This window comes from Sylvia atricapilla, chromosome 20, assembly GCF_009819655.1.
Source record: "Sylvia atricapilla isolate bSylAtr1 chromosome 20, bSylAtr1.pri, whole genome shotgun sequence".
Lineage (NCBI taxonomy): Eukaryota > Metazoa > Chordata > Aves > Passeriformes > Sylviidae > Sylvia > Sylvia atricapilla.
This window is the reverse complement of record NC_089159.1, coordinates 77,079-89,392: the sequence shown is the minus strand read 5'-3', so window position 1 is coordinate 89,392 and position 12,314 is coordinate 77,079. Positions and strand designations below refer to the sequence as shown.

Below are 12,314 nucleotides of genomic sequence, written 5' to 3'. Positions count from 1 at the left end.
AAATGTCACCCACACCGTGGCTGGACAGCCCTGGCCATGATGCAGTGCCCTCTCATCCCCAGATGCCCCAGAGATGGGGCATCTGGGGATGAGAGGGCACTGTTCCCCCCCTGCCAGAAGCCCAAGTTGAGAACTGTAGGGCTAATCCAAGGTCCCCACTCATGCTGGGTCTTCCCAACCCTCTGGGGGGGCATTGGAGCATCACCTCCCAGCACCCAGTCCTAGGCTGCTGACAGATGCTGGGCACCACCATAGGGATGGATCCCCATGGCACAGACCCCCCTCCTGGTGACCTGACTCCCCTCAGGGGCACCTTCTTACCCCAGCCATTGCAGCAGGATGGGGCTGGAATTCCAGCTTCCCCAGCCATGGCATGGAGCAGAGCAAAGACAAACTTTGACAGGGTTGCAGCAAATGAAACTCTGCCTGAACATGGTACCCCTGAGCATCTTCCACTGTTACCCCCCAGAACCCTGCCTGCTCCTGTGTGTGTTTCCAGCATCACTGCACAAGTAGACATCAGGCAGTACAGTCTGGATCCAGGGTTTATTTGAGCTGATTCCTCCCCCTGTGCGTAGCAGAGATGTGGGCTGTGCAGGGCCTGGGAAATGAGCAGGGCCTAAGCAAAGCAGGGTCCACTGACTGTGGGGAAAGGGAACTGGCACTGTGTCCCCCTCCCTAGGATGGGAGTGAGTGCACCCACCTCTAACAGGTACCTGTGCCCCGGTGCCGACCAGCACTGTGGCAGTGACTGAAGCTTCCCATGTGCCCGGTGCTTCGGATAATGAGTCCTGATCCCCAGCACTGCTGTGCTTTGGCTGGTGATCGACTGGGAGATGTGAGCAGAGCAGAATGTGCACCAGGACTGGCAAGGGAACAGGGCACCGAGCTGGATGTTGAGGAACAGATGTGGTGCAGGTGGGTCGGTTTTCAATCTGCAGATTGAGATGCAGATTGAGCTGTAGGTGGGAGCCAGAGATGAGACACCATGAACTGCCAACCTTTTGGTTAATGTTATAAAAGACTATTATAAAGTTGGCTTTTCACAAAATGTGTGCTATATGATTAATAACATTGTTGTAAGGATATAACTTTTTATTTCTGCTGTTAGTAAAGAAAATTAGGCATAGTGGTAGTATTGATATAGTATGCTTAAACTGTCTGTTTGGCCGAGATAACATCCAGTGAGCATACAAAGAAGACTCTGCTATTGATACACCAACTATCAACATCTACCATCTGAAGAAAGCACGGACCAAGGCCCAATCTGGAGGTGACAATGAAGACACAGCCAAGAAACACGCAACTCTAAAAAGGCGGACCCAAAGAGGGGCCATGCAAAACAGTCCCTAGAATATGGAAACTAGTTTATGAAAAAATATGAATATTCAACAGACTGATACAACAAAAAGGGAATTTAAAGAAAGTCTATGAAATAGCAGTTTGTGGACTTGGCTAAATGCCAAGTCACCCGGCCAGCCATACTTTGCTTTTTCCTTATCTCCTAATTGTCTTATCTTTTATTAAACCTATTTCTTAAAATCTACTTAAAAAGTGAATCTCATTTTTCACAATTAACAAGGGGCATGAAGACAGGAGGCAACAGCCAAGTGAATGGACACTGAGAGAAACTGCAGGAGCCAGGAACTGCCAACCTTTTGGATAAAAGGGAATAAGACTGGTGTTGTTAGCGAGTTTTGTGGACACTGGGAGACAGAGCAGGAGTGGAAGCCTCAGGAGAAAGCGTGAAACTTGTGCATGAGAAGACTGTGAGGGTAGAAAAACCCCCCTTTGTTGGGGGTCCTCCTTGGAATGGTGCCTCAAGATGTTTCTGTGTTACTGCACCGTGAATAAATGGCTTTTTCGAACTGAGACAGCTGAGACTCTGGTAAGGGAAACCTGGAGTTGAACCGATAAAGAAACCGGGTCTGACTGCATGTGAGTGGGGTGCATGTGGAGTCAAAGAGCAGACACGTTGGCTCTATGAAGCTGCCCTTGGAGCGGCTTTTGTCCCAGCAATGGAAGTCTCTGGCCTGGGAGTGTGACTGACAATGTCGTGAATGGTCAGAGGGGGAAGTTTCCTTAACACTAGGGATGGTGGTGCATACCCCTCTCCTTTCCCCCACCTCCCTTTCCCGACTCCGGGAGGCTCTGCGTGCAAGTCTGTGGGTTTGACCAGGATGAGGGAGGATGCGCGGCCACTGTTATCGCAGAATCCCAGCTAAACAATGTAGTTTCTGGCATTGATACGAAAGATGTATGCTAATGTCTTTAAAAACAATTCCATGGGTGAGGGTATGGGTGTCATCTTTGAAATGCGTTTTAATGTCTCTACCAACTTCAAGACACATGCTTGTTACAGAACCCAGACAGTTTGACTCCTGAAACAGACAAATGGGTCAGCACAAATCTGAGTTTCTGAAGTTAGGGGGGAAATGACAGGTTCAAGGGGGGGAATACGTGTTTGGCGTCTCAGGAAGTCTGTATCTTCCTAATACCTCAGCCAATGGGGAAAGGAAGAAGGCAATGATACCATAAAGACCCTCGAAATGAAACAAGACACTTTCAAGATAATATTAGTGTAGGAGCTAATATAAAGGCCCTTATTGGAGGGGGCTAATATAAAGGTCTTTCTTGGAGGTCTCCAAGGGGCAGATATGGAAAATACCTAAATGCCCAAATGCCCTGCCCCGCCCCGCATGGGGTGAATGCAGTTTTATAAGTTTAGCAGATTAGCATAACTGACAAAAATCACCAATTAGGAGCACATGTGGTGAGGCAATTCCTCCCTGGTTCAACCCCTTTCTAAACCTCCCCCTCCTCAGATGGGAACTAAACCTTATGAATACATGTCTCAAAGAGCTGGTCTCCCTTCCTCGGATGGAAACTGGGAATATGTCTCAAAGAGCTGGTCTCAGTCTTGGTTCCCAGGAGGAACCAAGATAGGATAGGGGCCTTGGAATGTGTTTTGTCTTTCTGCCAATCAGGGTGGGGAGAAGTACTGGGGCTAGCTAACAACAACAGAGCTAGAATATATGTGTAAAGAATATGGAGAATATACGAAAGCAAAAATCATTAGGCAACAGCAACATGCCTAAACATGGGAGTTTAGGATTGACAGGAATGAGGGCCTTGGTTTTACAAACTGTGGATCTGCTGGTAAATAAAGCTAGATACTGAGAGATAAAAGAAACAGTGGGAAGAATTCCACAGGTTGATAAATGGAATGAGAGATTTGCTTTACAAACAAACTGTAGGTCTGCTGATAAATAAAATTGAATACTGAGAGATGAAAGAAACAATGGGAAGGACCATAAATTCCATAAGGAATTCCACTAACTGACAAAAGGAAAAGACAAAGGTGGAGGGGGTGGTTATACCTTAGAAGGGGGTCTTAAGTATTAGGTGTTTTGGGGAGTCTGTACCTCTCAAGTACGTCAGCCAATGGAGAAAGAGAGATGGACATGAGGCCATGAAATTAGGATAAAAAGGAGACTGCATCCTCCAAAAATTGGAGAAACCCCAGGGGAAATGCCCCATTGAAGTGGAACAAAGACTTTACAACTAAAGGTTATGAAGTAGGTATGCTTTACTTGGCTCCCAGATGCACGGGGGATAATTCTGCCAAAGATGTGTGTGCTGAACAGAGCAGGCACTCATGTTCAAATACACTTACATTATACATATTTATGAAAGTTTCAACATTGCTTATAGATATTCAGAACCTATCCCTGCCTACTCTCGCTTCATATGTTAATCAGTATTTTGTCAGTCTGTGCTTTCACATTGTCTCCTGGTGGTCTTGGGCAGGGGTTGCTGGATGAAGTAAAATAGTTTTCCTTAGGGTCTGCTGGATAAACCTGGGTTTTGTGCAGGCCTTCTTGGTCTCTCCCTGTCCTTTAAGGCCCCTGGGCATAGTCTAAACTACAAATCTAGTTTTTTCTAGTTTTTGAACACTGGTTTCTACTTATTAGTCTTAAACAAATGAGCAAGGTCCTGGTTTTGTATGACAAAGGACTGTCTGTTTTTGACACACTTGATTACACAGCAAATTATAATCGGTTTAAATTTAGTAATAAATTTACTGAAACACCATGGAAAGAACTCCACAACTAATAATAGTTGTTAGAGTGGTATGTATTGATGTCAAGATGCATGGGGAATAATTTCACCAAAGACATGCATAGCCCCCCGGGAACTTGCCCCCCTTATTATTCCCTGAGGTCTTATACATGCATGACATTCCACAGACCCCCTTCAAATATATTCAGTCCCTGACCCTGCCCATCCTCATTTGGAATGGTAATTAACTCCATGCCCTTCTGGACATGCTCAGTCCATTGTGGTGGTGGTCTTCAGGCTGTGGTGGTGGTCTTCATGCTATGGTGGTAGTCTTCAGGCGTTCACCTCTTCACCTTTATCTCTCCCGTGTATGCTTTGGCCTTCTTTGCACATTTTCAAGTGAACATACCATCTTAGAGTCTGTGTTCTTTTCTTTATCTGCATTCTTGGCCCTGTTATTCTGTTGTTTAGGCTAGTTCTTCTTCTGATTATGCCGAAGGTTCCCCATCCTTGTGGTGCTTAAAAAATATGCAAAAGAGTAACAGACACAGTATTCCATGTTCACTAAATACCATCTCATATATTCTAAAACACTACTAGGAATACATTCTAACATACAGTATATGTTCTTCAATCTACTATAAAGGATCAGCTGGGATTTTTCAAATCTATGTCTCATTCCCTATATCACCTTGGCCTTTCCCTTTATTCAAATAAAATAATGGGACTCCTCTGTCTACTTTTTGGACATAAACCTCTGGTGTTTGTGGATTACTTTTCCTGACAGGATCAAAGAAGGCTGCATCCTCCAAAACCTTGAGAGAAAAACCTCATGGGCATGTGACCCAGGGGACTTTCTCCCTTGTCCTGGGTTGTAGTTTAGGATGTATTCTATCACCATCTTCAGTTAATGGCCCATCAATGCCTTGTGCATGACTCATAGATAACTCCCTCCGGGAGTTATCTCTTTTTAATGGGCCATCAAGGACCTCCTGTATGACTCATCATCCCATTGTGAGATGCTCCGCCCACGGGGAGGAGCCAAGCATTCTCACCTGGATATAAGCTGGGATTTGGGACAGTAGAAGCAGCCCTCACCCACTGGATTCCCAGAGGATTGGAGCTACCAGACCTTTCTACGAGATCACTGCTTCAGGAAGACCACCTCGCCTGGACTGCTTCCATCACTCTCATCAGGTTGTATTCTGATATTTTATTTTATTTTATTTTATTTTATTTTATTTTATTTTATTTTATTTTATTTTTTCCCTTTTCTTCTCATTAGATTGTATTTCTGACCTGGAGCCTCCCACTTGGTTTGTTTTCAAACCACAACATCCCTTTATTTGAATAAAGTTGCAAGACTCCTCTGTCTCCTTTATGGACACTGGCTTTTCATATTGTGGTTTTCCATACAGCATTGAGCAGAATGTTCTTGCACCTGTTATACGACCACTCCCTGTACCTGCACCCTAACCTGGCTGTGCCCCAGTACCCACTTCACCACTTTAGGAACTGGTTGTACAAACTGGGCCTTTGCACCCACCACAGTGGGCAGGAGGACAAGGTCCTGATGGAGCTGGTGTGCCACAGCCTGGAGCCCTGAGGAACAAAGTGCACATCACCATCAGGATCCCTGAGTAGCCTTCAGGATGTTTGAGCAGGAAAGGCAGAGCCAGGGCACAGTAGGAGCAGGGGGTTGCCAGAGTAGTGAGAGCTTCAGCTTTGGAACAGCCACTGCAGGACTGAGGGAAGGTGAAAAATGACTCTGACCTCCTGATCAGCCCCTTTCCTGCACCATGCAGCAGCCCATGCTTACATTTTCTTGTATTTCTCCTGAAAGAGGTTTGGGGTTTTTTCTACAGGTCTAGGGGCAAAAGGATGTTTTTATGGTAAAGAAGTAAATCTCTGTAAGGCCATCCACAGCAAATAGTTCGGAGCACTGCACCTGAGCTTTTTCTGTAGGACCTGGTGCTCCACATGCAGAGCATGCAGCTTGCAGGGATGCAGGAAAATGCCCAGCAGCAGCAGCAAACCAGAAAGAAACAGCAGGGTAGAAAGGAGTGGGATGGATTCTGGACAAACTCCCATTCCCACTCCCTTGCTCCCCACTGGTGTCCCCCAGCTTGGATTTCTGCTTGTATCCCCTGGAGCTGCAAGTCCTGCAGGAAAGGAGCCATGATAAAGAGGAGAAGGACTCATCCATCACCACCATGCTGCTGGCCAGCCCTGTGGCTCCCACGTGCATGCTGGGCCCCATCCCCTCCCAAGAGGGACAGACAGACAGACAGACTCCCAAGTCTGTCCCTACATGCACCTCCTCTGTGTGAGCACATTATCTCACAGCATTAATCATTGTATGGCCATCTGGTGTCACAGTATGGCTACTCTGTAGCTGGACAGATAAATCTGGCTATAGCAAGAAACACAATTATTTGGCTCTTCTAGTTTGATAAACAAGCCCCTGGGTGAACAATGATAGGATAGATTTAAACTCAGAGACCTCGACCAATCCCTTCCAACCCTAAATGCAGGTGTATCACTGGCCAGGGAGCTGGGCAGTGTTAAGGCCCAGACCAATCAGTTGTCTTGATTCAGGAGTTTTGAACTCCCTGTATAAGAAGGCTCCAAACAATAAAACAGGCTGTTTGTCTTATGATCTAGAGGACTTGAGTCATGATTTCTGTCTCCAACCTATGACTACATGTAACAACCTGGTGGCCTGTCTTTGCTAAAGATTCCACGAAGAGGCCTCAAGATTTTATTCCTGTGGAAAAAATAAAGTAATCCAAATCTCTCAGCTGCAGGGCATTTATCACCAGCAATTCATTGGACCTGCCCAGGAGTTAAAATCTTCCTGGAGATCTACCAACTGCTGCAGATCAATAAAGTAGCTGAAGGAGGGGAGAAAGGCAAACAGAAGGGCTGGAGCATGAACTGGAAGGAAGATTAGTATCATCTGGAGATCAAAGAGAATAATACTTATGGAAAGTGGTTTGTCAAAAGTTCCCTGCTCCCAGCATGACACGACACCTCTGTGACAGCTGGATCTGTCTCAGCCCCCTCCCTGCAGAGCTGCCCAGACATCAGCCCCAGAGCTGGGCTGCAGACACAGATGCCTTGTGCTGTCCATCAGCAAAGGCTGGGGCTGACGTCAACAATCTTTCCCAGGGGCTATCCCTGATCCCTAGATGCTTTGTGGCAACTCTGAGCTCTCTGACAGGATGTGTTATACAGTGCCCCTCCACAACAATCCTCCCTCATCCCATATGTCCTGAGGGGAAAAAAACAGTCTTGGGAGGGCTCTGCTGACCTGCTCTCCTCTGCTGTGTGTGGATGGGCATCACTTCAGCCCAGGTGCTCTATGAGACAACATCTCCATTCTCTTGTGAGCAGTGCATCAGGCAGCAGCTATTGGGTCACATCTGTGTCAGCTGTTCCAGTAAACCCTCAGCAGTTTCTCCAGTGTTTCCTCCTTCTTTCCTTCTGCTTTCAGTCCCCATTTTCATCCAGTGCTTGAATGGCATCAGCAGGTCCTCCTCCCTGACCTGCTGTCTGACTTCCAGCTCCCACTGTGGTCCTGGTGGAACAGTTTGTAACCCTGAGTCCCATCAGCATTGGGTGTCCATCAGGCTCCAGTACACTCTCTGCTGGGAAATGATGGTTCCCCGGGCAGCAGATCCCACAGAGAGGGCAGGGGAGAAGCAGGGGACAGCTGCAAGTCTCCATCTGAGGGAGGTTCAGTCCCTTCTTCTCCCTCCTTCCATAATTAAGCTTCCCTTGTGACTTCATGATACCCTGGCTGGACTCACACTTTCAAGGTCATCCATGCCCTGACACTGCTACTTCAAGGGTCTGAAGTGCTGGAGGGACTCACCATGGGGGCCCAGCTGCAGGGACCTCCCTTACAGCTGGAGGATGAGGATGTCACTGAGGGGTAACAGCATCCAGGGCCAGCCCAGTGCCCACAGGTTGGGATGTCAGACACAGCTTGGCACCTTGGCTTTGGGGCTGCACTTGGTGTCCAGGTGGGTGCAGAGAGCCAGCCCTGCTCCTGTGTGGCATAGGGAGTGCTGCTAGAAGGACTGGGGAGACCCTTCTTGTCTGTTTTGAAATTGGCCTCCCAGAAATGTGTCTAAGACAAATGCTATAGTCCCTGGTTATATATGGCACTGGAAGCAGGCGTCAGGGCTGCAGATGAGGCCCTTTTGCTGCTCAGTGTGTGTGTAATCCCATGTGAAATGTCAGAGCACAGTATCCTTTTGAGTGATGCACCAGGTGAGGGTGGACAGACCTGGAGGGTGTCTAACAGACATTTCTGGCATGGCCAGGTGACAGACTGTCCTTACCTGGCTTGGCTTAAAATCCTGTAAGTATTAAAACCTGGAGAGAAACCCTTATCAGTAGCTTTTGTTGGGTTTGTGGAATTTGGTGTGAACACCAGCAGCTGAGAACTCTTATTACTGAAGCACAACAGCTGGCACGTGAGAAAAATTGTCTGTGGAAGGAGGCAAACAAACCATAAATTTTCAGAAACGATCGAGTTCTGCTGTTTAGATCAACTACTTTGCCTCACTGACAAACAGAGCTGGGCTGGAGGCAGATGCCTTGTGCCCTCCATCAGCAAAAGCTGGGGCCAAGGTCAGCAATCTTTCCCAGGGATCATCCCTGATCCCTGGGTGCTTTGTGGCAGCTCTGAGCCAAAAACCTGGTGGTCATACAGTGCCCCTGTCCCTAGACTCCCCACCCTTATCCCACATGTCCTGAGGGGAAGAAACAGGCTCAGAAGGGCTCTGCTGACCTGCTCTCCCCCACTGTGTATGGGTGGGCATCACCCCAGCCCAGCCCAAGTGCTTTCTCAGAGAGCATTTCCATTCTTTCGTGGCCAGTGCATCAGGCAGCAGCTGCAGCTGTTGGGTCACATCTGTGCAGGGTATTTTGGTAAATCCTCAGCACCAAGCTGGAGTCTCTTCTTTCTTCCCCTCTGCTTTCAGTTCCCATTTTCATCCAGTGGTTGGGTGGCACCATCAGGTCCTCCACCCTGACCAGCTGGCTGACCCCAGGAGCCCCTGCCATGGTCCTGGTTGGTGTTATCAGGAGCTTTTCTTGATTTCATGGAATCCTGTGTGAACCCCAGCAGCTGGGGACTCTTACCACAGACACATAACAGATGGTGCATGAGCAGAGGTACCTGGAGAGGACAAACAGACCATAAATTTCCAGGAATGGATGAGTACTGCTATTTGATCAGCTGCTTCACCTCATTGATGAGCCCTATATAACATCAGGGTTGACCATGCTGCCATCAGACCTACTCAGCTCCTTATTCAACAGGCTCCCAACAGAGACAACATGGGTGAGTGTGGGGTGGGATGGGATGAATTCTGTGTGCAGCTGGGCATTCAGAAATCTGCCTTTCTTTCCAAGGTCTTAAGGTCCCTGTGCTTTTTTTATTCCTCCTGTAGTAGCTCCTGAGTATCTTTAGGTACCAGCAATGCCCAGAACCCAACATGTCAGTTCTCCAAAGGATTCACATTCCTAAATTCACTGTGTATCTTGTTTCTCCAGCTGGTCATCACAACAGCCCTGTGTTCTTCACCTCTCTGCTGGCCCTGCTGTCCCCGCTTCTTGCTCTGCACATTGAAAACTTGGAGAGATTGAAAATAAATTTAGATGAAATCATTAATATCCATTCCGATGGGCCTCTTCCTGGTATGTGTTTTCTGTCTTACATCCCTGAACTCTGTTCATCCAAATATCAGGAGCCCTCTTCTCTACACAGAAAGGGAGGTGTAGAAAATACTCTTGTGGAAATAAAAGGATCCTGATCAAATCTTCCTCTAATTTAATATCTTAACCAAACTTCACCAGATTTGCTAATTCAACCTTCTTTGTTATTGATAAGATTGTATGTAGCTACTTTTTCTAGACAGACTATTTCTCTTCCTTTATGTACTCTCTTCCCGTATGTATTTCTATAGTTTATTCACAGCCCTGAAACTTCAGAGGGGCTTTGTGTAAGTGACTAACCAAAATGCTTTCTGAAGCTTGCATGTGTCTAAACGGTCCCAAAACCTCATCACACGACTAATGGAGGTCACAGTTCCAGAGGCTCTCAGCGAAAGAGTCTTACTAAGATGGGTGCTGGTATTTCTCTTAAACAGAGCATTGTTCTCCCATAGCTGGGAGCTCCCTCACACTCTGAAGGTTTCTGGAGCTCTTTATGGATTGAACGAACATATGAATCCTTCATCACTGAGAAGCAGGTTCACAGCAACAGCTCCCAGCTGTTTAATCTTGGTCTGAGAGCACCCATGGTCTATTTCCCTCTCGATCCTTCTCTCTCTGTACATCCTTCCACTCATCACTACTACCCTAAGCAACTTGTTCAAGTGGAAGGTGTCTCTGCTTATAGCAGGGGGGTTGGGCTAGGTGGCCTTTTCAAGGTTCCCTCCAACCTAAACCATTCATGATTCCGTGGTTCTACTCAGATATGCCATCTGCTCCTTGCTGAGAGGAGCAAATAGGCAGCTGCTTAATGGCTACAGCATTCCCATTCCTAGTCTCTTTGCAGATCCCTTTGAAGATTTTCCAACCAAAAACTACCACAGAGGAAGAAAAATGAGCCAAGTGGCATCATTTAAATTCCCTACAAAAACTGTGTGCTGGAAATAATATCCTGTTGGGGCTGGACTTAACCTCTGTGCTGTGGCACATGGATGCTCTTCTCACCCCTTGTTTTCTTGATGCAGATGAAGTTGGAGGGATCATCGAGAGGAACTGGGCAGCTGACCCTCAGCAGGCACAGGGCCGCAGTAAGCACCCACATCCCCCAGGGAACAGGGAGGGGTGTAGGGAATGAAAGCACAGTGGTGGTGGGTTGGCAATCAGCCTGGGGAGCAGCCAACTCAGCACCTCAGCAGAACTCCAAGTGCTCCTCCAAACTTGAAGGCCACTGAATGAGAGTGGGGTCAGGTTAGACACGGGGAAGAAAAGCCAGACAATGAGGGTGGTGAGGACCTGGCACAGGTTGCCCAAAGAAGCTGTGACTGCTCCATCCCTGGAAGTGTCCAAATCCAGGCTGGATGGGGCTTGGAGCAACCTGGTTTAGTGGAAGGTGTTCCTGGCCATGGCAGGGGGGGTGGAACAAGATGGGCTTTAAGGTCACTTCCAAGCATTCTGGGATTCTCTGATCTCAGAGGACTCTGCTGCCATTACTTTGCTGCCATTACTCTGCTGCCATTATTCTGCTGCCACAAGTCCACAGAGGATGTCCCTTCTGAGCAAAGCTAGGCTTTCACAGCCATCCAGGGAATGGGAGTTCCTCCTTCCCGACCCTACAGATCCAGTGGATGTCAGGGTTGCAGGGACAGCCAACTGGGATGCTGTGTGTTGGTCCTACAATGTTCTCTCATGCCCTAGGTTGGCCCAAGGACTGCAGTGAGCTTCCTGCTAGCAGCCCCAGTGGCATTTACATCATCCAGCCCACAGGACAGCAAACCATTGTGGTCTACTGTGAGATGAACAGGGAGGATGGAGGCTGGACTCTCATCCAGAGGAACCACAGAGATACACCAGTTAGCTGGGACGAGTCCTGGAGCACCTACAAGCATGGCTTTGGGAATGTGCACACTGAATTCTGGCTGGGCACTGAGTACATCCACCAGATCACCAGGCAGAAGGTCTACCAGGTCAGGTTTGTCATCTGGGATGCTTCAAATAACATGAAGTTTGCAGACTACAACCTGTTCAGCCTGGATGATGAGTCCCAGGGCTACCAGCTGAGGCTGGGAGCGCACTCCGGGACAGCAGAGGATGCCATGGCCTCCAAGGGCACGACCACCATGCACGACAACATGAAGTTCTCTGCTAAAGATCGGGATCAGGACACTTCTAGTGGGAACTGTGCCGCCAGCTCCGGGGGTGGGTGGTGGTACTCAGCATGTTACTCTGTGCTTCTGAACTTCAAAGGGGGCATGACATGGGGCAGCCTGTGCAAGGGGAACTGCAGAGCCTCAGCCATCCTCATCAAGCCCACCACCTACTGCTAGTTGCATTTTCATTTCCCTTCTGTCCAACCCGGGGCTAATTCTGGCTCTCCAAAGAATTGGATCAAAGCAAAACTAAACTGGGTGTGCCACGAGGTCTTTGCAGAAGTTGGTCCTGTGTAGCTACTGAATAAAATAAGGCATTTTCCGCTTTTTCTTCCTCCTGTAGATTTTCTCTACTTCTCAGCTGTGCCTGTGTCCTCT

At 47.9% G+C, this 12,314-nt stretch overlaps 1 protein-coding gene across 1 annotated transcript; it reads left to right on the top strand.

Moving 5' to 3' along the window:
* The first annotated feature begins 9,414 nt into the window (after positions 1 to 9,414).
* LOC136370316 (fibrinogen-like protein 1-like protein) lies at positions 9,415 to 12,151 on the top strand. Its single transcript, XM_066333691.1, has 4 exons — positions 9,415 to 9,418; positions 9,631 to 9,774; positions 10,815 to 10,877; positions 11,485 to 12,151. Exons 1-4 carry the CDS (start codon positions 9,415 to 9,417, stop codon positions 12,111 to 12,113), a joined length of 840 nt encoding a protein of 279 aa, XP_066189788.1. The 3' UTR covers positions 12,114 to 12,151.
* Positions 12,152 to 12,314: the final 163 nt, after the last annotated feature.